Source organism: Colobus angolensis, unplaced genomic scaffold (assembly GCF_000951035.1).
Source record: "Colobus angolensis palliatus isolate OR3802 unplaced genomic scaffold, Cang.pa_1.0 Scaffold174, whole genome shotgun sequence".
Classification (NCBI taxonomy): Eukaryota; Metazoa; Chordata; class Mammalia; order Primates; family Cercopithecidae; genus Colobus; species Colobus angolensis.
This window is the reverse complement of record NW_012114866.1, coordinates 4,994,310-5,020,724: the sequence shown is the minus strand read 5'-3', so window position 1 is coordinate 5,020,724 and position 26,415 is coordinate 4,994,310. Positions and strand designations below refer to the sequence as shown.

Sequence of the window (26,415 nt, the reverse complement as noted above, 5' to 3'; positions counted from 1 at the left end):
ATTCAGGAGTATATTGTTTAATTTCTATGTATTTGTATAGCTTCCAAAGTTCCTCTTCTTATTGATTTTTAGTTTTATTCCATAGTGGTCAGAAAAGATATTTAATATAATTTCAATGTTTTAAGACTCATTTTGTGCCTTAACATATGGTCTATCCTTGAGAATGACCCATGTGCTGACAGGAAGAATGTGCATTCTGCAGCTTTTGGATAAAATGTTCTGTAATATCCATTAGGCCCATTTGGTTGACAGTGTAGATTAAGTCTGATGTTTCTTTGTTGATTTTCTGTCTGGATGATCTGTTCAATGCTGAAAATGGGGTGCTGAGCTCTCCAGCTAGTACTGTATTGTGGTCTTTCTCTCTATTTAGCCTTAATAATATTTGCTTTATATATATGGGTGCTCTAGTGTTGGGTGCATATTTATTTATAATTGTTATATCCTCTTGCCAAATAGACTGCTTTATTATTATATAATGTCCTTCTTTGTCTCTTCTTATAGTTCCTATCTTAAAATTTATTCTATCTGATATAGGTATAACTATTCCTACTCTTTCTTAGTTTACATTTGTACAGAATATCTTTTTCCATCCCTTTAATTTCACTCTGTAGGTGAAGTGAGTTTTGTAGGCAGCATATAATTGGGTATTTTTTTTCTTTAAATCAGTTTAACACTTTATGTTTTTCATTGGAAAATTTAGTCCATTTATAGTTAATGTTGTTATTGATAGGTAAGAAGTTAATCCTCCCATTTTGTTATTTGTTTTCTGGTTGCTTTGTGGTCTTTTCTTCCGTCCTTCCTTCCTGTCTTCCTTTGTATAAAAGTGATTTTCTCGGATAGTATGTTCTAATTCTTCCTTTTACTTTTTTGTGTATCTGTTGTGGGTTTTTTGATCTGAGGTTATCATGAAGCTTGCAAATCATATCTTGTAAAAAACAATTTTAAACTAATGACAACCTAACTCTGATTTCAAAAACAATGAACAAGCAAATAGAAAACTTAAAAAAAAGAACTCTACACTTTATTGTCCATGTTCTTTGACTTTCAGTTGTTTATATTTTTATACAATCTATTTCTTAGAAATATGTCATAGTTATTATTTTTGATTGGTTTGTCTTTTAGTCTTCCTATTCAAGATATGGGTGGTGTACACACCACAATTACAGTGTTGAAGTATTCTGTATCTGTCTGTGTATTTGCTGTTGCCAGTGAGTTTTATACCTTCAGATGATTTCTTATTGTTTGTTAATGGCCTTTTCTTTTAGATTAAAGAAATCCCTTTATCATTGCTCTTAGGACAAGTCCACTGTTGATGAAATCCCTCAGCTTTTATTTGATGGGTAAAGTTTTATTTTTCCTTCATGTTTGAAGCCTATTTTCCCTGGATATGCTATTCTAGGATAAAAGTTTTTTTGGTTTTTTTTTTTGGTTTTTTTTTTTCCTTCAGCACTTTAAATATGTCATACCTCTCTATCTTGGACTGTCAGATTTCCACTGAAAAGTCTGTTGCCAGATTTATGCTCCCTTACATGTTACTTGTTTCTTTTCTCTTGCTGCTTTTAGTATCCTTTCTTGATCCTTAGACTTTGGGAATTTGATTATTAAATGTGTTGAGGTAGTCTTATGTGGATTAAATCTGCTTAATTTTCTATGACCTTCTTGTACCTAATATAAATATTTTTTATAGGTTTGGAAATATCTCTGTTATTATTTCTTTAAATAAACTTTCTTACCTGATCTCTCTCTTTACTTCCTCCTTAAGGTCAATAAATTTTACTTTTTCCCTTTTGAGACTGTCTTCTAGATCTTATAGATTTGCTTCACTTTTTTTATGATTTTTTCTTTTTTCCCCCATGACTGTTTTTTATACAGCCCATCTTCAATCTCACTAACTTTTCTTTCTACTTTATCAATTCTACTCTTCAGGGATTCGAATGCATTTTTAACTTTGACAATAGAAATTTTTCGGCTGTGAAACTTCTGCTTGATTGTTTTAAAAAAGTATTTCAATCCATTTGCTAAATGTCTGTGATAAGATTTTGAATCCCTTCTCTGTGTTATCTTGATGTTCACTGAGCTTTCTCAAAACAACTATTTTGAATTCTCTTTCTGAAAGTTCATATATTTCCACCACTCCAGAATTGGTCAGTGGTGACTTATTTAGTTTGTTTAGTGAGATCATGTTTTCCTGTACGTTCTTGATGCTTGTGGATGTTTGTTAATAGCTGGGTATTTAGAAGTTAGGTATTTATTTTAAGGTTGCAGTCTCTGTTAGTTTGTACCTATCCTTCTTGTGAAGGCTTTCCAGGTATTCAAATGGAATTGGATGTTGTGATCTAAGCCTTTGGTCATTGAAGCCATATCAACACTGGGAGATGCCCCAGAACTAGTAATCCTGCAATTCTTGCCGACTCCTAGAGGTATCACCTTGGTAGGCTTGGGTAAGATCTGGGGAATTGCCTGGATTACTGGGCAGCAGTCTCTCATTCTCTTTCCTCACTTCTCACTTTCCCCAAACAGAAGTCTGTCTCTGTCTCTCTGTCTGTCTCTCTCTGTCTCTCTCTCTCTCTCTCTCTCTCTCTCTCTCTCTCTCCTGAGCTTCCCGGAGTTGGGGGAGGGGTAGCACAAGCACTCCCATGGCTATCACAGCCAGGACTGCACTAGGTAATACCTGAAGGCATCACAGTATTTGGGTCTCATCCAAGGTCCATGGCTACTATTTCCTGGCTGCTGCTGATGTTTCGTCAATGCCCAAGGGCTCTTTAGTCAACAAGTGGCATATTCAGCCAGGAATGGGTCCCTCCCGTCAGAGGAGCAGGTTCCCTTCTAGCCAAGGGTGGGTCTAGAGATGCCATCCAGGAGCTAGGACCTGGAACTAAGGGTTCCAGGAATCAGCATGGTGCTTTATTTTACTGTGGCTGAGCTGGTACCCAAGTTGCAAGACGAAGTCCTCTGTACTTTTTCTTCTGCTTTCCTAAAGAGTAAGGAGTCTCTCCCGAGCTGAATGCCTGGAATTATGGAGGGGTAACACACAAACACTCCCTTGGACATGACAACTAGTGTCTCACTGGGTTTCATGTAACCCAAGTTCACTGGCCCCAAGCCCAGAGCAGTGTCAGGACTTATCCAAGAACTGCAGACCTTGTCACATGACTGACATTCAAATTTATCTAGGACACTAGGCTACTTTAGTCAGCCAATGGTAGAGCTACCCCAAACTCAGTTTCCTACCACTGGGGTGGGAATTCCCCTTGGAATGGGTCTAGTCTAAATGCTTCATCTGTGGACACTGTTGGAATTTTGCCCTATGTTGTATTCTACTGTGAGAGGGCAGAATTGAGTTCCAATGCAATGTCTCACAATCACTTCTCTCTCTCTCATTCCTGCAAACATGCAGATTCTCTGCATACATGCCATGGGTTGGGGAAGAGTGGTATAGGCAATGCAAAACTGTCTTTCCTACCTTCTTTAGTGCCTCTTTTCTTGATATAATATTTAAGCCAGCTACTGTGATCACAAACCTAACCTTTGGTTCTTATGAAGGTGCTTTCTTGCACGGATAGTTATTCAATTTGGTGTTCCTGCAGGAGGGATAATCACTGGAGTGTTCTATTCAGCCATCTTGCTCTGCCTCCCTCCTATCTATTGACTTTTTGATAAAGCCATCCTAATGAGTGTGAGGTGGTTTCTCACTGTAGTTTTGATTTGCATTTCCCTGATGATTAATGTTTAGCCTCTTTTTATATACCTGTTGGACATTTCTGTCTTCTTGGAAGAAATATTCACCCAAGTCTTTTGCCCATGTTTTAATTAGTTGTTTTTCCACTACTGGGTTGTATAAATTCTTTATAAATTTTGGATATTAACCCCTTATCAAATATATGACTTGCAAATAACCATTAACTTTTCATTTACCAGTTATGAATTCTCATGTGCATAATATCATTAAGTATTCATAACCAGTGAATTAAGTATAATTTTAGAGGTAAAGAAACTCAGACTCAGAAAAATTGACTTACCCAAAGTTATTTAGCTGTTGACTTGATGAACCAGTATGGTGAATATTCTTTTATTTTAAGTTCTGGGATACAAATGCAGAATGTGCAGATTTGTTACATATGTATACGTGTGCCATGGGTTGCTGCACCTATCAACCCATCATCTAGGTCTTAAGCCCCACATGCACTAGCTATTGGTCCTAATGCTCTCCCTCCCCTTGCCCCCCATCCCCTGACTGGCCCTGGTGTGTGTTGTTCACCGCACTGTGTCCATGTGTTCTCATTGTTCAACTACCACTGATGAGTGAGAACATGTGATGTTTGGTTTTCTGTCCCTGTGTTAGTTTGCTGAGGATGATGGCTTCTAACTTCATCCATGTCCCTGCAGAAGACATGATCTCATTGCTTTCTATGGCTGCATAGTATTCCATGGTGTGTATGTACCACATTTTTTTTATCCAGTCTGTCACTGATGGGCATTTGGGTTGGTTCTATGTCTTTGCTATTGTGAATAGTGCTGCAATAAATATACGTACACATGTATCTTTATAATAGAATGATGTATATTCCTTTGGGTATATACCCAGTAACGGGATTGCTGAGTCAAATGGTATTTCTGGTTGTAGATCTTCGAGGAATTGGCACACTGTCTTCCACAATGGTTGAACTAATTTACATTCCCACCAAGAGTGTGAAAGCATTCCTATTTCTCCACAGCCTTGTCAGCATCTATTGTTTGTTGCTTTTTAATAATTGCCATTCTGACTGGCATGAGATGGTACCTCATTGTGGTTTTGATTTTCACTTCTCTAGTGATCAGTGATTTTGAGCTTTTATTCATATGTTTGTTGGTCACATAAATGACGTATTTTGAGAAGTATCTGTTCATGTCCTTTGCCCACTTTCTAATAGGGTTGCTTTTTTCTTGTAAATTTCTTTAAGTTCCTTGTAGATTCTGGATATTATACCTTTGTCAGATGGGTAGATTGCAAAAATTTGCTCCCATTCTGTAGGTTGCCTGTTTTCTCTGATAGTTTCCTTTGCTGTGCAGAAACCCTGTAGTTTAATTAGATTCCATTGGTCAATTTTGGCTTTTGTTGTTATTGCTTTTGGCATGTTCGTCATGAAGTCTTTGTCCATGCCTATGTCTTGAATGATATTGCCTAGGTTTTCATCCAAGGTTTTTATGGTTTTGGGTTTACATTTAAGTATTTAACCCATCTTGAGTTAATTTTTGTGTAAGGTTTAAGGAAGGGGTCAAGTTTCAGTTTTCTGCCTATGGCTAGCCAGTTTTCCCAGCATCATTTATTAAATATGGAATCCTTTCCTCATTGCTTGCTTTTGTCTGGTTTGTTGAAGATCAGATGGTTGTAGATGTGTGGTGTTGTTTCTGAGGTCTCTGTCCTGTTCCCTTGGTCTATATCTGTTTTGGTACCAGTACCATGCTGTTTTGGCTACTGTAGCCTTGTAGTATAGTTTGAAGTCAGGTAGCATGATGCCTCCAGCTTTGTTCTTTTTGCTCAGGATTGTCTTGGCTATATGGGCTCTTTTTTGGTTCCATATGAAATTTAAAGTAGTTTTTTTCTAATTCTGTGAAGAGTGTCAATAGTATTTTGATGGGAATAACATTGAATCTATAAAGCACTTTGGGCAGTATGGCCATATTCATGATATTGATTCTTCCTATCCACGAGGATGGAATGTATACTTGTTTGTGTCATCTCTTATTTCAGTATGATGAATATTCTATTGACCAAGTGGATGAACCAGGATAAATCTTGATTATCTAATGCCAATTCCCATCCCATCTTTGTTGTAATAATCTTCTGCACTTTGGAAATCACTGAACTCATTGATTCAGGTAGTAAATACCATAAACTATAATGTTTGGTCCTTATCTCTGCAGAATATACTATACTTCATTGTTTTCAAGCAGGTAAAAAAAAAACAGAATCCTAAATACAGATGTATTAAATATAATATCATATCAAATACAGATGTATTAAATACAATATCATTAAATATGATATAATATCATATTGTAGTGTTTGTATTGCTTTAGTGATAGTAAACACATTAATGTTGGATTGATTAAATAAAGCTTTTTAAATATATGAGACTTAACAATATTCAAACTTGACCAAATGGAATGAGCTACCTTGGGAGGTGGTATATATCCTGTAACTTGAGGTTTTCCAGCAGATGATATAATCCCTTTAAGCAGACTGACAATAAACATAATTTAAAACTAAGGAAAGTCACTACTCTGTATTATCATTAAAATTACCTTTAATCCTGATTCTATAATATTTTCAAATTTGGCCCTCTGGAAAGATTAACTCAAAAACATCAGCTTTTAAATTATTATTTTAAATTATTTTTATTATTTATTATTCTAAATTATTATTATTATTTTAAATTATTGTAAGAAGAACCACATAACCTTTAATTTATAATATTGACCACTCTTCAGTCTAACGCTCTCCCAACCGGGCTATTTCAGCTGCTACCACTCTTAAGTGTAGTGTTCAATAGTGTTAAGTATATTACATTTTTGTGAAACAGATACCTAGATGAGTTTTTCATCTCGAAAAACTGAAACTATATATACCCAATAAACATTAATTTCCCCTCCCTCATCTCTCCAGCCCTAGGCAACTACCTTTCTACTTTCTGTTTCTATGAGTCTGCCTACTTTAGATACTTCATAGGAGTGAGATCACACAGTGTTGGTCCTTTTGTGACTGGCTTATTTTGCTTAGCATAATACCCTCAAGGTCCATTCATGTTAGCGTATGATAGGATTTCCTTTTGTTCCTAAGGCTATGTAATGTGTGTGTGTGTGTGTGTGTGTGTGTGTGTGTGTGTGTGTGTATGACATTTTCTTTATCCATTCTTCTGTTAATGGACATTTGGGCTGTTTCCACCACTTGACTATTGCAAATAAGGCTGTGATGAACATGGCTGTGTAAATATTTCTTCCAGATCCTGCTTTGAATTCTTTTGGACATTTACCCAGAGGTAGAATTGCTGGATCATATGATAATTCTATTTTTAAGATTTTCAAGAATCTTTATACTGTTTTTCATAATGGTGGCACCATTCCCACCAACAGCATACAAGCATTTCAATTTCTGCATATCTTTATCAACACATTATTTTCTGTTCTTTTGACAGCAGCTATTTAATAGAGTATAAATATATACGATAGCCTAAAAATAATTAAGAGCAATGCTGAAATTCTCTAGAATACATAATTATTCTATTCTATCAAAGTATACTAAATGTATCATAATTGAAAGGACTCATAAGTTATTTATTTTTATTTATTTTTTTTGAGATGGAGTCTTTCCCTGTCACCCATGCTAGAGTACAGTGGTGCTATCTCAGCTCACTACAACCTCCAACTCCCAGGTTCAAGCAATTCTCCTGCCTCAGCCTCCCAAGTAGCTGGGATTACAGGTGCACACTACCACACCTGGCTAATTTTTGTATTTAGCAGAGGCAGGGTTTCACCATATTGGCCAGGCTCATCTCAAACTCCTGGCCTCAAGTGATCCACCTGCCTTGGCCTCCCAAAGTGCTGGGATTACAGGCATGGGCTACTGCCACCAGCCCCATCAATTATTAATATCTAATCAGTCTCTCACTTGAGATTAGGGTTTAGATTGGGAAACTGAGGCACACACATAGTCTAAGTGACTTGCCTGAGAACACTCAAATAGTAAGTGTACAAAGACAATAATCTAACATCTCTGTTTCCCGTTATGACTTACTCTTACACGATTCTTCTTTATGAGTCTGATATGTGTCCTACAGTCAAATGTGTTTCTACCTTGTTACCTCTCTGCTTTTGCTGAAAGAAACCTAACTTTCTGCCCCACCCATTGTGGTACTTGCATGATATTTACTTAGTCCCTTAATCAACCAGTTCTAATTCATAAGATTGGCTAGACTCTGTTTTCTGCGGAAAAAGATAAAATATCAAACAATTAAAACAGTATTAAAACAAAGATATTCCTAAATGCATTTAGTGCTCTACTCATTTCTCCAAATGCATGCAATATCTAGAGCATTTCCCTATCAATCCTTTCATATATAACTATCCCATTTCATCCTCTTTATATTCCTATAGTATAGTCACAATAGGTATAATCTCATTGTATCTCATTTCAGGCACAATAAAAAGTCATTTAATGTGCCTGAGGTCACATGACTAATTTGTGATAGAGCCAAGATATAAATCCTGGTTTCTTACTTTGGATCTTTCGTTCATTCCATTCTACCACACTGTCCTATTTTTGATATTACACTTAGTTCTCAACAAATATGCCCCATCTCCTCTCAAGGTGTTTTCTTAGTTGTTCCAATATAATTTAAAATTTAAGATGTCATAATTGAATTAGTTAACTATCTATCCATTAGTCAACTTTCCTCCAAATAACACCATTTTTGCTCTGATACCACCTAACTCTCAATTTTCTTAGTCACCAAGTCCTGTCAATTATTTCTTTAAGATTCCTCATTTCTCTATAAGCTGATTAACAATTTTCATTGTTTCTCACTAGGACTCTGGAATATCAAATCTCAAACTTTACGTTTTGTATATTAGGTTTATTTAAACACAGAATATATCCCTAAAAAATACTCCCAATTATTTTAAATTGTTCAAAGGAAATAACAGGAATAAAATAAAGAAACCATATTAAATATGACGTATTTATTTGTCATTAAAGGTCTAAAGTTTTCATTAATATTTTCATTTTTATTTTCCAAATGTTAATAAAAATATCCTCAATAAAATAAATGCAAAACTTGCAATTAATTTCAATAGTATGAATATCTACTATTTGCCAAGCAGTACTAAGCATGTTCATATTCAGGATCTCATTAAAATTTCAAAAGTACCCTATAAGATGAGGAAATGGAAGCTTTTAGTGTTTAAGCAGCATAAGCTAGCAATATGCTCTCCAATTATGAAATCAAAGTTTTCTCTAATATATTTTTCAGTATTTATTTAATTTAGCTGCCTGGAAAGTTGGCACATTTGTATCCCACTTAGGACTAATGACTTCATTTTCAGGAAGCAAAAATACAAATATCCTTGCAAACAGCCAGGAAGTCCAAAAATGTGTTTTCTAAGTATTCATGAGCCCAGCATGGATGTCCACCCTCCCTCTCTTCTTTTGGAAAAGAAACAGTCTCATTGCCAAATTAGATAACTTCCTTTCCTGAAAGCACATTTTGCATTTTATTACTGTCTCAAATAGTTAACATCTTCTAGGTTAAATGAAAGTAGTTTTCAAGAGAGGAAGGTGAAATAGCTTACAAAATGATTGTGTGATAACCAGCACCTTAAGACTACCTACTAAAACACAGAACCCAAAATGAAACACACAACTACTCAAAATGATACACATTCAGTGTCAGCTCAGAAGCCTGAGGACCCAATATGCTGACCAGGCCAAAGCTAGAAATTAGGTTACACATTTTCTTTTCTTTCTTTAACACTACTAGCACTATCCACAGAGAACAAGACAAATCTTACCCATGAAGCCTAGCAAGAGAGAAAACAGTGTAACACTTACAGTTGTCGTCTCATCAGTTTCATTTTCAAAACACTGATTTTCTTTATTTTGCTCAATACATGAAGCATTTTCCTTTGGTCCACTGCAATCTGTAAGCTAAAATAAAAGTTGAAAAAATCAATACTACTTTTTTATTTTCTGCAATGTATATTGTTTTCAAACCTTGAATATACACATTAAAATATCTAAGGCCTGAATAAATATTATTAGATGTTGCTTTTTTTCAATTTTAGCATATGAATATACTATCTAACCCATTTTTATATTGCTCCCAAAGAGAAAACATAAAATGGGACAGTTATTCAAAGGCAAATTTTAAATTTCAAAGGTTTCCAGCAGGGAGTGTTGAACATGGACTATTCAAAACTAAATTGATGATCTGGTTGAAGCTGAGCTTGGTTAATGGGAAGATGAAGATGAGGGCTGATTTCACTTTATGTAAGTTCTCATACTTGTAGAAATCTCTATGGAAGCTATTGTAGCTCTCAGAACTAGCAGTGGCACTGACTGCCTTTGCTTTGGGCTATCTTTTTATAACTACAGCTTTAGATGATAAAAATAATGTCTACTTTCAAAGCAACGGGTAGGTTTGCTTACTGACCATTATAAAATAGGTGTTACCCAAACTGAGGGAACACAACCTACAACATGACCCATTGCATATGACTGTATCATGTGACCATCTTTGCCTTGCACTGTAAAAATTGGGACTTGATAAATTGGTACAAGAAAATGTTGATACTCTATTGCTGTTGTTGCAAGTAATTAGTCTCTGTCCTACAATTCTTTTGGCAGCATCAATGAAATTGTGCCAGACTAAATTCTTAGTTTGCAAGTAGGATGCAATCTTAAACTCCTCACAGTTCTTGACAGTGACAAGGATGGAACGCTGACAGATTCATAGTGTTCTGGAAGAGGAAGGATCAGAGACTTCTAAGCTGATGAAAGGGTTTTGTGGAACATCTTTAGGAACTGGGTAGTAAACATGCTGACCGCATTGAATGTTTGACTGCATAATAAGAATTCCTCACTTTAGGCCAGGCACAGTGGCTCACGCCTCTAATATCAGCACTTTAGAAGGCCAAGGAGGATGGATCACCTGAGGTCAGGAGTTTGAGACAAGCCTGGCCAACATGGTGAAACCCTATCGCTACTAAAAATATAAAAATTAGCCAGGCATGGTGGCATGTGCCTGTAATCCCACTTACTCAAGAGGCTGAAGCAGGAGAGTCACTTGAACCAGGGAGGTGGAGGTTGCAGTGAGCCACAGCACTCCAGCCTGGGTGACACAGCAAGACTGTCTCAAAAAAAAAAAATCAAAAATAAATCCCTCACTTTAATGCACATTAATGAGGAGAAATTTCTGAACTGGTTGCAGGCTAGGACAGCTCCCAAAGGGTTTTTGCCTATTCTCCACTGGCTGGGAGAACTTCCTCACCAACCTACCGGTCAGCCTCAGTTTCTAAGATTCAACTCTAAAAGGAGTGGGTGAGCAGAAATTTCCACTCCTTTTCAGGCAATAGCCATAGAGACATGTACCTGCACTGGTTGTGAAAGGAGAGAAATTTGCAACCACAGTGGACAGAAAGATTTCTCTGATTCTAGTCTATTGTAGATGCTCCTCTTCTCTGCTCCCATAGTTTACATCTATCATTGTAATTAGCATATTACAAATTACATTAATGTGTATGTGTATATATATGTGTGTGTGTGTGTGTATCTGATACATGTGTGTCTATGTGTGTTTATCTGTCCCATTAGAGTACCTCAGAAGACAAGCAGGATATCTTACTGTTTTTCAGTCTCCAGGATCAATATATATTTGTTTAATGAATGAAAAATAAAGATTAAATTAGATGAAAAATTGATGCACAGATAGATGAATAAACTGAGAAGATGTGCCGTCTCATGAAGAGCAGTGTCAGACTCAACCACCTTGGGATACTCAGGTAGCCTCTGTATCAGCAACATAGAGCTCTTTATTTTGTGCTCCCCCCTTTGGGCCACTCCTCTTTGGTCCCATGAACTATCCAAACAAATCAGAGCCATCAATCTGACTAACTCTCTCATGTAGATGTACATAGTAAGGACCTGTCCTGTGATGAGACCCACTGGAATCAAGATGCTGATTGAGCCTGCACTGCCACCATTGCTCCATTGCTACCTGGATCCATCATCATACTGAACATGGTGGCATATCCTCCATCATAGACAAAGCACAAAGTAAACGACTACTTCCCAGGCAGAGGCTACCTGTGTGTCCTAAGGTGGTTGAGCTCAGTATTTCTTTTAGCCAGATCAGAGCCCTTATTCATGGTTCATATATTTGTTCATATATCTATGCATCTCTTTGTGATGGTTAATACTGAATGTCAACTTGATTGGATTGAAGGATGCAAAGTATGGATCCTGAATGTGTCTGTGAGGTTGTTGCCAAAAAAGATTAACATTTGAGTGAGTGGGCTGGGAAAGGTATCCTTAATCTGGGTGGGCACCATCTAATCAGCTGTCAGTGCAGCCAGAACATAAAGCAGGCAGGAAAACGTGAAAAGATTAGACTGGCCTAGCCTCTCAGCCTACATCCTTCTCCCATGCTGGATGCTTCCTGCCCTTGAACATTAGACTCCAAGTTCTTCAGTTTTGGGACTTGGACTGGCTTTCCTTGCTTCTCAGCTTGCAGATGGCCTATTGTGGGACCTTGTGATCATCTTAGTTAATACTTAATAAACTCATATATATATGTGTATGTCTATGGTTCTAGAGGGTCAGAATATTAAGGATGAAGTCCTTTCGTTGGTTTGGGGGTTTCTGGAGTTGGATGCTTAATTAACATGATTAGACCCAAAAATGCAAAGGACTCTACTTCCAGTAGTATGGAGAACACTGATAGTCCTTGGCACGAACTATTTAGAGAGTTATGCAAAATGAATACATTTGACATTCCTGATTCACCATTTGTGACAGGCAAGGAGTTTAGTGACTCTATACATAATATCTTTGACTATATGTGGAGAATCAAGGAATATAACGAAGCTGGTTGGTTGCTCCTGAGTTCAGTGGACAAAGTGATGAAAGGAAATGATGAAATCAGGGATTCTAATCCCAGCTTCAGAAGCAGATACTGAGCCTCAAATCTGCTAAGATTGCCCTAAGTGAAAGTCTTATCTCCTGTAGAGAAAGACATGAAATTGTGGGAAAACAGACACAAGCCCTTAAAGTGAGGGCACTGATTGGAAAAGAATGGGACCTTGCAACTTGGAATGGCAATGTTTGGGAGGCCTCTCATGAAGCTGGGGACACTGAGTTTGTAAGCTCTGACAAAACTTTTTTTGCCAAAAGAAATAGCTTCCCCACTCCCAGTAGTGGCAACATCCCCTCCCAGACCCATGCTGTCATCAGCCTTTCCACCTTTGTCTGAGGAGATAAACCCTTCGCTGCCTGAGGAAACAGTGTGATGACCTCCCCTGAGGCAGTTGCCAGGCAAGATAATGTTGATTCTCCTCAGGAGCCACCCCCAACAGCCCTGTTTGCTTCTAGACTTATAACCAGACTGACATCCCAGTGGACCCTACAGGTGAGGCTCAGAGTGTGCCCTATGAGGAGGTACACTACACTCAAAAAGAAGTACTTGAATTTTCTAATTTATATAAACAAAAATCTGAAGAACAGACATGGGAATGGATATTAAGGGTGTGGGATAACGGTAGAAGGAACATAGGGTTGGATCAGGCTGAATGTATTGATCTGGGCCCACTAAGTAGGGATTCTGCATTTAGTGTTGCAGCTCGAGTGAAAAAAAGGTTGTAATAGTTTATTTGCTTGGTTAGCTGAAACATGGATTAAAAGACCTACTGTGAGGAAGCTGGAAATGCCTGATCTCCTTTGGTGTACTGTAGAGGAAGGGATCCAAAAGCTTAGTGAGACTGGGATGGTGGAGTGCATTAGTCACTGTAGATCTACTCATCCCAGCTGGAAAAGTCAGAAGATATATTCTTGACCAATGCCTTGCAAAATAGATTTGTGAGGGCAGCACCTGCATCTTTGAAGGGCCCTGTAATTGCTCTTCTCTGTATGTCAGATCTAACAGTGGGAACCGCAATCACTGAACTACAAAATTTAAATACGCTGGGAATAATGGGATCCCGAGGTGGCAGGGGCCAAGGGGTACCACTCAACCTTCAAAGGCAAGGTGGGCATAGCTACCATAATAGACAGCAGAGGCAAAATGGCAATCAGAATAGTCTGACTCATATACAGCTCTGGCACTGGCTAACTAATCATAGTATTTCTATGAGTGAAATTGATAGGAAGCCTACTGCATTCTTAATTTATACAAGCAGAAAACTTCTAGGTCAAATGGACAAAAGACTAATTTGAATTGTAAAAACAGGTATTCATTGCCCCTCAATCAGTTTCCAGACTTGAATCAGTTTACAGACCCAGAACCCCTTGAACGAAGGGGAGGTCGGGTCCCCTTGAGGAAGGACGCCATTACACTACCAACAATTTATGCTGTTAATTTTTCTCTCTCCTTCCCCAAGGAGACCTCCATCCTTTTACCAGGGTATCTGTGCACTGGGGAAAGGGAAATGTTCAGACATTTCAGGGATTACTGGACACTAGCTCTGAGCTGACGTTGATTTCAGGGAACCCAAAAGGTCATTGTGGTCCTCCAGTTAAAGTAGGGGCTTATAGAGGTCAAGTAATTAATGGAGTTTTAGCTTGGGTCTGACTTACAGTGGGTCTGGACTCATTCTACGGTCATTTCCCCAGTGCCAGAAGGCATAATTGGCATAGACATACTTGCAAACTGGCAGAACCTCCACACTGGCTCCCTGACTGGTAGGATGAGGGCTATTATGGTAGGAATGCCAAATGTAAGCCATTAGAGCTCCCTCTACCTAGAAAAGCAGTAAATCAAAAACAATACTGCATCCCTGGAGGGACTGTGGAGATTAGTGCCAACACCAAGGACTTGAAAGATGCATGGGTGGTAATTCCCACTACATCGCCATTCAACTCTCCTATTTGGCATGTGCAGAAGACAGATGGATTTTGGAGAATGACAGTGGATTATCGTAAGCTTAACCAAGTGGTGACTCCAATTGCAGCTGCTGTACCAGATGTGGTTTCATTGCTTGAGCAAATTAAAATATCTCCTGGTACCTGTTACGCAGCCATTGACTTGGCAAATGACCTTTTCTCCATTCCTGTTCATAAGGTCCACCAGAAACAATTTGCCTTCAGCTGGTAAGGTCAACAACATACCTTTAATGTCCTTCCTCAGGGGTATATCAACTCTCCAGCTCTGTGTCATAATCTTATTTGGAAAGAACTTGATAGCTTTTTGCTTCCACAAGATACCACACTGGCCCATTACATTGATGACATTATGCTAATTGGATCCAGTGAGCAAGAAGTAGCAAACACATTGGACTTATTGGTGAGACATTTGCATGCCAGAGGATGGGAAATAAATCCACCTAAAATTCAGAGAACTTCTACCTCAGTAAAATTTCTAGGGGTCTAGTGGTGTGGGGCCTGTCAAGGTATTCCTTCTAAAGTAAAAAATAAGTTGCTGCATTTGACCCCTCCTACAACCAAGGAGAAGGCACAATGCCTAGTGAGTGTACTTGGATTTTGGAAGCAACACATTCCTCATTCGGGTATGTTACTCCAGCCCATTTATTGAGTGACCCAAAAGACTTTAAGTGTGTTCCAGAATAGGAGAAGGCTCTGCAATGGGTCCGGGCTGCTGAGCAAGCTTGCTCTGTCATTTGCGCCATGTGACCCAGCAGATCCAATAGTGCTTGAGATGTCAGGGGCAGATAGGGATGCTGTTTAGAGCCTTCGGCAGGCCCCCATAGGTAAATCACAGCAGAGTCTCCTAGGATTTTGGAGTAAGGCTCTGCCATCTTCTGCAGATAAGTACTGTCGTTTTGAGAGACAGTTCTTGGCCCCTTATTGGGCTTTGGTGGAAACTGAACGTTTGACTACGGGTCATCAAGTTGCCATGCAGCCTGAACTGCCTATCATGAACTAAGTGCTTTCTGACTCATCTAGCCATAAAGTGGGTCGTGCACAGCAGCATTCCATCAGCAAATGGAAGTGGTATACATGTGATTGGGCTCGAGGATGTCCTGAAGGCACAAGTAAGTTACGTGAGGAAGTGACTCAAATGCCCATGGTGTCCACTCCTGCCACCCCACCTTTTCTCCCCCAGCCTGCACCAATGGCTTCATGGGGATTTCCCTATGATCAGGTAACAGAGGAAGAAAAGACTAGGACCTGGTTCACAGATGGTTCTGCACAATATGCAGGCACCACCCAAAGTGGTGCAGCACTACAACCCCTTTCTAGGACATCACTGAAGGTCAAGAGTGAAGGGAAATCTTCCCAGTGGGCAGAAGTTCGAGCAGTGCACCTGGTTCCACACTTTGTATGGAAGGAGAAATGGCCAGATATGTGATTATATGGTGATTCAGGGACTGTAGCCAATGGTTTGGCTAGATGGTCAGGGACTTGGAAGAGCATGATTGGAAAATTGGTGACAAATCTGGGGAAGGGGTATGTGGATGGATCTCTGAGTGGTCAAAAACTGTGAAGATATGTGTAACATCCCATGTGATTGTTCACCAACGAGTGACCTCAGCAAAGGAGGATTTTAATAATCAAGTGGATAGGATGACCTGTTCTGTGGACATCACTCAGCCTCTTTTCACAGCCACCTGTCATTGGCCAATGGGCCCATGAACAAAGTGGCCATAGTGGTAGGGACGGAGGTTATGCATGGGCTCAGCAACATGCACTTTCACTCACCAAGGCTGATCTGCCTGGCTATGGCCACTGGTGAGTGTCCAATTTGCCAGCAATAGAGACCAACACCAAGCCCTCAATATGGCACTATTCCTCAGGATGATCAGCCAGCTACCTGGTATCAGGTTTATATTGGACCTTTTCCATCATGGAAAGGGCAGAGGTTTGTTCTCACTGGAATAGACAGTTACTCCGGATATGGATTTGCCTATCCTGCATGTAATTGTTCTACCAAGACTACTGTCTGTGGGCTCACAGAATGCCTTATCCACTGTCATGGTATTCCACATAGCATTGCCTCTGACCAAGGCACTCACTTTACAGCTAAAGAAGTGTGGCAGTGGGCTCATGCTCATGCTCACTGGTCTTACCATGTTCCCCATAATCCTGAAACAGCTGGATTAACAGAATGGTGGAATATCCTTTCGAAGTCACAATTACAACACCAACTAGGTGACAGTACTTTGCAGGGCTTGGCCAAAATTCTCCAGAAGGCTGTGTATGCTCTGAATCAGCATCCAATATATGCTACTCTTTCTCCCATAGTCAGGATTCACAGGTCCAGGAATCAAGGGCTGGAAGTGGAAGTGGCACCACTCAACATCACTCCTAGTGATCCACTAGCAAAATTTTTGCCCCTGTTCCTGCAACATTATGTTCTGCTGGCCTAGACATCTTATTTCCAGAGTGACAAATGCTGCCCCCAGGAGACACGATTCCATTAACCTGGAAGTTAAAATTGTCACCTGGACACTTTGGGCTCCTCCTACCTTGAAGTCAACAGGCTAAGAAGGGAGTTACAGCATTGGCTGGGGTGACTGACCCAGACTGTCAAAATGAAATCAGTGTACTACTCCACAACAGAGGTAAGGAAGTGTATGTGTGGAATACAGATCTATTAGGGTGTCTCTTAGTATTACCATGCCCTGCCATTAAGGTCAATGGGAAATGACAACAGCCCAATCCAGGAAGGACTACAAATGACCCAGACCCTTCAGGAATGAAGGTTTGGGTCACTCCACCAGGAAAAAAAAACACACACAACCTACTGAGGTGCTTGCTGAAGGCAAAGGGAATACAGAATGGTTAGTAGAAGGTAGTCATCAATACCAGCTGCAAGAATGAGGATTGTAATTGTCATGAGTATTTCTTCCTTCTTTTGTTAAAAACATGTGTGTCCATATATACACTTATACTAAGAAAATATCTTCATTTTATTTCCTTTTTCCTTTATTATGTGACATAAAATTTATTGACTTCATATCAGCATTGAAATATTGTTAACTTTATGTAATAGTATTTGGGTTGGGGATTGGTGCATTTCCAGTTGTAGGAAGAATAGTTGTATTATGTTAGATAAAATTGTGGCCTCATTATTGTCTTTATTTGAATATTATGTATGATCTCAGGAGATGTATGTGGGTTCAAGATGATAACACGTGGACTTGTGATGGTTAACGCTGAGTGTCAACTTAATTGGATTGAAGAATGCAAAGTATTGATCCTGGGTGTATCTGTAAGGTTGTTGCCAAAGGAGATGAACATTTGAGTCAGTGGGCTGGGAAAGGCAGACCTACCCTTAATCTGAGTAGGCACCATCTAATAACTTTCAGCACAGCTAGAATATAAAGCAGACAGAAAAACGTGAAAAGACCAGACTGGCCTAGTTTGCCAGCCTACATCCTTCTCCCATGCTGGATACTTCCTACCTCCGAACATCAGATCTTCAGTTTTGGGACTCTGGCTGGCTTTCCTGTAGATGACCTATTGTGGGACCTTGTGATTGTGTGAGTTAATACTTAATAAACTAATATCTATATCTATGTATATGTATATATATACACACACATATATACACATATATAGACACACAAACACACACACACACACACAATTAGTTCTGTCCCTGTAGAGAACTCTAACTAATACACTATTTATCTAATCTTGCATATTTTTCATTTATTAAGCAAATATTTTTTGATCTCTGGAGACAAAATGACAGTAATATGGACTGCCTGTCCTCTGAGGAACTCTAATTGGCCAGAGAAATATAAAAATAAGTAATTTATATTACATATATAGATCATGATAATAGAAAGTATGGGAGGAGCATCTATATTAGACTGTGGAATCATGAAGGTTTCCTGAAAGATATAACGTTGAAATAATACTGAAGACAAAGGAGATTATCTAGGCAAGTAGGAGTGTTCGATCTAATAGAAAATAGTGTGGGCTTGAAAGGCAGCATGCTCTGAAGGAAAGGGCATGAATTTTAGAGTAAGGAGGAAATGGATTAAAATCCTTTCACTTCCACCTACTATCTATGTGGAAAGGAAGCAATATTTAAATTCTATGACTATCATCATTGAAAATATGGAGATAGTGCCACCCATTGCATAGGGTCTTCTTCCACCTTACTAACCATCCTATAGCTGAGTTGGATGCCTTGGATTGTAGGGGAGAGAAAAATAGCTTTCCTCTACACTCCTACATTCTTTGGCTGAGCTACAAATTAAATTGACATAAGGCAGCTTAACTGGAGAGAAACTATTCTAATAACATGTGTACCCATGTATGCATGGGAGTCTCACAAAAATATGAAACTCAAAAAAGGGACAGAATTCCCTTATTCCCCAGATTGAAGCTTATTTAGCATTCTGAGCTACAGAAAGAAATAAGGGCTTGGGGTTTCTGGGGCTGGTGAAGCCAAATTATAGAAAGGTGAGGGGAAGAAATGTATATTGAAAAAAGGTTGCCTTGTTATGCAGATCAAAGTCTCTCATCTGATAAAAGTTGTCATAGAGTAACTCTTTCTGACACAAATACCTTTACTAATGAAAATCTCCTATATAAATGTAAATTTCCTTCATAAAAGGGGAGTTTTTCAGAGCTACTTCAGTGTCTGCAGTTTCACAAAATAACAAGCTTTAAAAAAATCAGTATGCCAAAGAGGAATATTTGGGGCTGGCACTTCAGTCTCCTACAGTCATTTTTGGGTGGCATACCCTGGGCCCCATTGGGATTTACAATCTTCCTACCTCGTACAAGATGTTGTCCCATATATACATACATACAAAGCACTCAGTCTCAATATCATGACTGATTCTCTATGTCTTTATGTTTCCACCATTACTCCATCCCCTGGTAACTTGCTGTCAATTATGCTGTCATAGAAATAGTAAATTTCTTCTATGCTTTTATTCTTCCTTCATTTAAAAAAAAAGACCCTGATCACTTCAAAACTTTAATCTATCTCTGACTTTCTCCTCCCCAGAGTCAATTCTGTTGAAAGACATAATAGAAGTAGTAATAGCAACAATACAACCAAATCATTTAATGAAGAGTTACAATAAACTAGGCCTCTCTTCAAGAATGTTGATATATATTTTATGTGCATTATCTTATTAGATTAAAAAGCAACTCATGAAGTAGGCTTATGATCTTTATTTTCTGGGTGAGAGAACAGAACTTATTTCTTCCTGAATGAAAAGCCTACATAACTAACTAATAAACTAAACTCTGGAGCCACTTTCTTACTGCCCACTCGTCCTTTCAAATTGTGGTTCCCAGACCAGCAGCATCAGCACCACCCACAATGTCTTAGCAAGATCAACTCTTCAGCCTACTGAATCAAACCAGTAGGGGTGGAGCCCTAAAGTCTGTGTTTCCATGAGCTCTCCAGGTGATGCTGACACATGCTAGTTTGAAAACCTCTGATCTAGTTAACAAATGTTAAATTATTGCAAGTTAGCAAGGTATAAGACACATTTAGGAAGAGATAGATGATTCTTGGCACAATGGAAAATTAATGCCTGTCTAATGAGTGCAGTCTCTAGTCACTTCCAAGCATTTGTTGCCAGATGTTTAAAGCTATCAAGAGAACTTAGAAGTCTGAACTTTTATGTGAAATATCTTGACTTCTAAATGTTGACAACATAAACAAGAGGTTATGGGAGGCCATTGTTTTGGACTGAGTTCTTTCACTAGGCCCCAAAAGACCAGACCAAATCAGAACGGAGTCATTCATGCTAGGTGACACATAATCAAACTAGCCTTTAAAATGGGACAGTTTTCTAAAGAACAAGAAATTCGCAGCAACCCATTAGAAGAGGCCCCATGGCCCCACCTAAGTAAACTGGCCTGATAAGAATGTCTCATCTGTTTTAACTCTACAAGGAAAGGACTTTGAAATGACCAATCTGCTTTTTATTCCTTATTTCTGCTTCTTTCAGCTCCTTTCTGCCTATAAGGTCAATAGGCTCTGCTCAGCTCATCAGAACACCTTTCTACTTCATAGATGGAAGGCTGCCTGATTTCAACAAATTTAATTTAATGACCAAACTGGTTTTCAGGAAATTTTGTTCTTTGACAGAAACTATATATTTTTAAAATACCATCTGAACGAACATGCAGTAGGCCAAACAAAATATAAACCTGGGCTGCAGTTTGCGTAAGGGCAGCCAGTTTGCAAGCTCTGTATTAATCCCCAAAGGCTACCTTCTCTTCCCTGAATACTAAACTCTTAAAACTCACCAAGAACCTTCTAGTCCTCACTGTCTTTCTAGTTCTGTCCAAATGAAAAGCCTACGCAACTAACTACTACACTAAACTCCTGAATCACATCTTTACTGCCCACTCATCCTTTCAAATTGTGATCCCCAGACCAGCAGCATCAGTGCTACCCAAAAATTTGTTAGAACCTTTCTCTTTCTATAGTCTTCATCTTCTACTTTTTCTGACATTTCACACCATTGACCTCTTCCTCCTTCTTGAAAGTTTTACCTATATTCAGAAACATCTCTCTCTCCTGTTTGCCAATCAATCTCTTGAACTCTCCTTCTCTGTCATTTTCTCTTCCTCCTTTTAACTCCTGAATCAGCTGTTACTTCGAAATTCCTTTATCACTTCTCTCAATACTCGCTACTCAATGATTCTTAATATAGCCTTTAGGAAGACATTCTTCCCAATTTCTGGTCCTACATTTTCAATTGCATGTTTGTATTTCCTCTAAAAAATCACATTGGTACCTCAAATCTGTTCTATCTAAATGTAATCATCTTTTTTTTCAGAACCCAATTTGGCTACCTGGCTCTTGGTAATTCCACTACCCAATTCTTAAGGACGATTTATGACTCCCTCCTCCACAAAGGCTGTGCTGATCCTCTCACTTTTTACAACTGGATGAGCTCTCTCAATCTATAATGCCTTTAGGAAATATTCTTCTCCTTTACACCTTTAATAATGATTAGTCCACCTGATCTCTTTAGGAACAACCTAGAATATAAAAAAGGAAGAATAAACTTGTCATTGCTTATATATTTATCTTTTCCATTCAAGTAGATTTAAAGCCTTCAACGCAATAAGTTTATTACCATTTTGACATCCTTCATAGTGCCTTAACAAAGTGAATGCACATAGATATTTATGAAGTTGTTTAATTACACAGTGTTTATACAAGTATATTCTAGATTACACAATACGTATGGACAAACATTTGCCAACTTTACTTTAAATGTATTCATCTTTTATATACATATCAGAAAAATTTCCTGTATAGAAGAATCTTACAATAAACTTAGAAAAATCTAGAACACTTTTGTAGAGTAAATAAGTACTCAGTGATTTAACTGTTTGGTAGATTACTTTTTTATTTATTTATACTATTTTGCTTGAACCCAGTATTCTTTTCTTTGGAAATGAATGTTAGTACTAATGAGAATCATGTACAAAATCTGTGTCCTTGCAGGAACCGAAATCCATATAAACTCTAAAAATTTAAGTCAAAAAAGTTAAACAGAGTTCTATGATGCCAGGTCACTGGGAAGCACTGCCCCTTCCCATCCTCTAAGAATGTGAAGGGTACAGATCAGCCTGCGTCAGATCCCAGTTGTGCTCTGGAGTAATCCAATTATATTAATATTTCCTGGGTTTCATATTTATAGAATGCCTAGCTTACTTAACTCTATACTATTCTCTTCATACAAAAGAAATGTTACAAACTACAGAGGTATGAGGTGAGGAGGAGTCTTTTGGTGGGGTTCAGAACATGCTACCCCAAAACAGGGCCATGTAGCATTGGAGAAAACAGCGGAATCAGAAAGGCCACTCTCACTTTCCCCTCATCCTGAAGCAAGTGATAAAAACCTTCATATCCAGGAAACCTCCCTATACTCAAAGGGAAAGAACATCCTTGTGCTGAAAGACACAGAGAAGACAAGAAGAACCTGAACAGACCTTAAGTCCGCCTAGTTTATTACCATTAGATCATATCTCTTTTGCCAATCATACTTCTGCATGGCTATCCAGTCTTCATCAAACTCAGCATAAAAATACACAGGTTTCCCTGTTTCTTTGGGTCTTCACTTCTGTGTCATGTAAAACTTACGTTAAATTAATGCATATGCATTTCTCTTGTTAATCTGTCTTTTATTATAGGGGTCTTAGCTACGAACCTAGCAATGGATAAGGAAAAGATATTATTTTTTTCCCCTACACTTTTATTTTACAGAAAACAGCATGCTACCACTTTATAGACTACTTCAGCATTACAAACAATGGATAAGTTTAAACTGAGTAGTTCTCTGCTGAAATAATAATAAACTTCATTATCTTAGCCTAAAGGCCTCAGGATTCCTTGAAAAACTGGGCACAGAAAAATAAAACTAGGCACAACCTAGGAGTTCAAGAGAAGAGAGTATCAGTTATCAAGAAAAGTGTCCAATTTATTTGTTGATTCAATATACATATATTAAATTCTATTACATGCAAAGCATTAAAGATGTTTTGGGGAAAACACAAAGAAGACAGTGTCCAAAAACAATTCAGTGTAAGAAAGCAAATAAATATATATATAAAAGTCACTATAAAACCATGTAGAAAGCTTTGATTATCAAAAATGAAGTACAGACAATATGCTCTGAAACTTCAACAAAGGTTCAGTTCAATGAACATTAAATGCTCACTATGCCAGTCCTTTAAGGAATGTAGAGTGAAGTGAAACAAGTATATAAACAGATCATTTCAATTCAATTTTGAAGTATTAGAACAGAATGATGTAGTTGGACAACTACATTTATCTAGTATTGATGAACCATAAGGCAAAAAGTTGTTAGAAATAAAATAGAAAAGGTAAGCAGAAGCCAGTTTAGGAGAATCTTAGACATTACGCCAAAAAATTTAGATTATCCCAAAAAATAGGGAATCAAAAAAGGGTTGAGGTGAGAAATGATGGGGAAGAGTAAAGGGGTCAAATGGGAAAACATTTTAAAAGTAAAGATCTCACAGACTTATTATTTTACATTTTTTCTTGATTTTTAAATGCATTCAAAATAACTTAAAGCTTATAAAAATTTTGCAGAAATAGGACAAAAAATATGTAACTTTCACACACATTTCCAGTTTTATAGTTGTTTATGGTAGTTGGTCTCATGTAGTATCAAGTACTTCATTACGTCAATGTCTTTGTCATTGCAAACCTTTAAAAAGTCTGGCTGATTACTATGCAGGTATGCAAATAATAAAAAAGGTTTCTATAAACTAACATAGAATTTTTTTTCAGGATACACTGTTAAAGTAAAACAAGCAAAGTGCTAAAGAACATGGTCATCCCCTCAGTACCCATAGGGAATTGGTTCCGGAAACCTTCACAGATACCAAAATTTGTGTATGCTCAAGTTCCTCATATAAAGTGAAGTAGTATTTGCATATAACCTACACATATCCTCCCAGATACTTTTAAACATCTCTGGATTACTTATAATACCAAATACAATGGGAACACTATAAAAATAGTGGTACTACTGTATTTTATTTGTATTGTTTTTATTGCCATACTGTTATTTTTATTGTCTTTTAATATTTCTGATTTGAGGTTGATTGTATATGTGGATGCAGAACCTGTGGCTAAGAGAAGTTCAACTGTGTCTATAATATGCTATCTTTCATGTAAGTGTAGGTGCAAAGGAAATTTTCCCCTCCCTTTCTGAAGGTTCCAGTTTTCTGAAATAAACTGACAACATGGAAAACGGTATGTAAATATATTAACATGCAAGTATGCACAAAGTATGTATGAGCCATACAAAATTGAGACACAAAAAAGAGTGAGATGGCTAATGCTTAAATAGCACCCTCTTGATAGAGGAGAAGGAGATGAGGGAATGTAGGCAATTTTGAGGGGTAGTAAATGATTTTTAGGAGAGTTGATTGGGCCCAAGAACAGATCATTTGTGAATTGCTCTGTTTGGAAACTGAATGGGACCTTAAGAACAGACAATAGTTTGTGACAATCTGTCTGGGTATATTATATTCCTGTCTTTCTTCCTGAAATATGAGTTTACTCTTCTCTAAATAATAACATTTCAGGGAAGGTATCCAAAGCAATTATGTTCCTTCTGGAGTAGCTTCAGATAAAGAAACCAGAGAGTTTGACCCTGTGCTTGGGAAGAGACACAGAAAGTCAAAAAGTCATTTATTCTGAGACCTTTTAATTTCCTTTAATTCAAAGTACTAAGCATGTCAAAGAGCTATATTTTGGGTATCATTTTCTGAGCCCCAATGTAAGAAAGAAGGGAAAATAAAAACACATATGTGTATCTCATTTGTCTAATGGGGGCAAAAGTTTGCCCAAGCCACCTAGGGTTCCTGGCTAAGCCTAAAAATAGGAGAAAAGCACATAAGTTTAATTCAATAAAAGTTTACACATCACATGGGAGCGAGCCATCATAAGGAAATGAAGACCCAAAGACCCAAGGAAAACTGTATATTTCAAAATAAATCTGATAAAAGCAGTGGATAGTTGTGAAGAAACATGATTGGACAAAAAGGGGTATGATCTAATGGTAATAGACTGGAGGGACAGGGGAGAGGAGAGAGAACTTCAATAAGGCCCGTTTGTTCAGATTTTTCCTGTGTCTCTGTATGACATTCCTTCCCCCCATATATACAGCAGGATACTTGCCACATAAGAACCTTTAGGGTAAAAGAGAGGTCAAAGAGTGACCTTTCTGGGTTTCATGCTTGCTTTGGGGAAGAGGAGTTCTAGTTTCTATGACTCACCCAAGGGGAGAGGAATTCTGCTTTCTATGACTCAGCTTGGGGAGGAAAAATAGTGGGGAAAGGTGAATAGAAGAAGGTCAAAGAAACTCTAAGCCCCTTCCAATCTTCTTCAGTTCAAAGTACTCAGCATGACAAGGTACCATAATTTGAGGTATCATATTCTGAGCCCAACACTACAAAAGTCAAGTTAGGAAGGATAAATAATGTCCCAGGTGGCAACTATCTGAGGCTGGTATTGCACAGGTGATAAAAAGAATTTATCAAGGCAGCTGTATGTAAAGAAAGGCAGGTTTATTTGAGAAAGTAGGAAAATGCATTTTAAGAAAACAACAGGTAGGTCAGCAGGAGAGGAGCTGACTGACAGGAGAGAGAGACTTGCTGCGGATTTTATAGGATGATGTTTGTGCTGTATGCTGAAGAGGGCTTTCTCTTTTTGCTTTCTCTTGGTCCCGTCAGCCCAACTCCCCTTCCCTAATTAGGACTCCACAAATAAGGCATAACAAATAATAAAAAAAAAGGGGGGAGGGGAGAGAAGGGAAAGCTCTTCCTTACAGGAAAATGTCAACAAATGTGTGTAGAAGAAATGAGGCAATCAGAAAACCACCAACTGGAAGACACCATAGTAATAATTGTTTGGGAAAGAAGGTGATACACAAAATATTTACATAAATTCAAAATATCTCAAGGGGTGCCAGTGCCAGATAAGTTGGCCAATTAGAAGCAGCTGCAGTCTGCGACTGTCACAGAGAGGAATGAAAACAGGAATCGGGAGGGCGGAGCAAGATGGCCGAATAGGAACAGCTGCAGTCTCCAACTCCCAGCGCGAAGGACACAGAAGACCGGTGATTTCTGCATTTTGAACTGAGGTACTGGGGTCATCTCACTAGTGAGTGCCGGACAAGAGGTGCTGGTCAGCTGTTGCGGCCCGATCAGCGAGAGCTGAACCAGGGCGAGGCATC

General features: G+C 38.3%; 1 protein-coding gene across 1 annotated transcript in view; it reads right to left on the bottom strand.

The window, feature by feature from the left end:
* The window catches only part of DLG2 (discs, large homolog 2 (Drosophila)), a 2,293,993-nt gene that overhangs the window by 1,755,220 nt on the left and 512,358 nt on the right, over positions 1-26,415 (bottom strand). Inside the window, exon 5 of the mRNA XM_011938528.1 lies at positions 9,587-9,682. Coding sequence (XP_011793918.1) covers positions 9,587-9,682 — 96 coding nt within the window. The remainder of the gene's footprint in view (positions 1-9,586; positions 9,683-26,415) is intronic.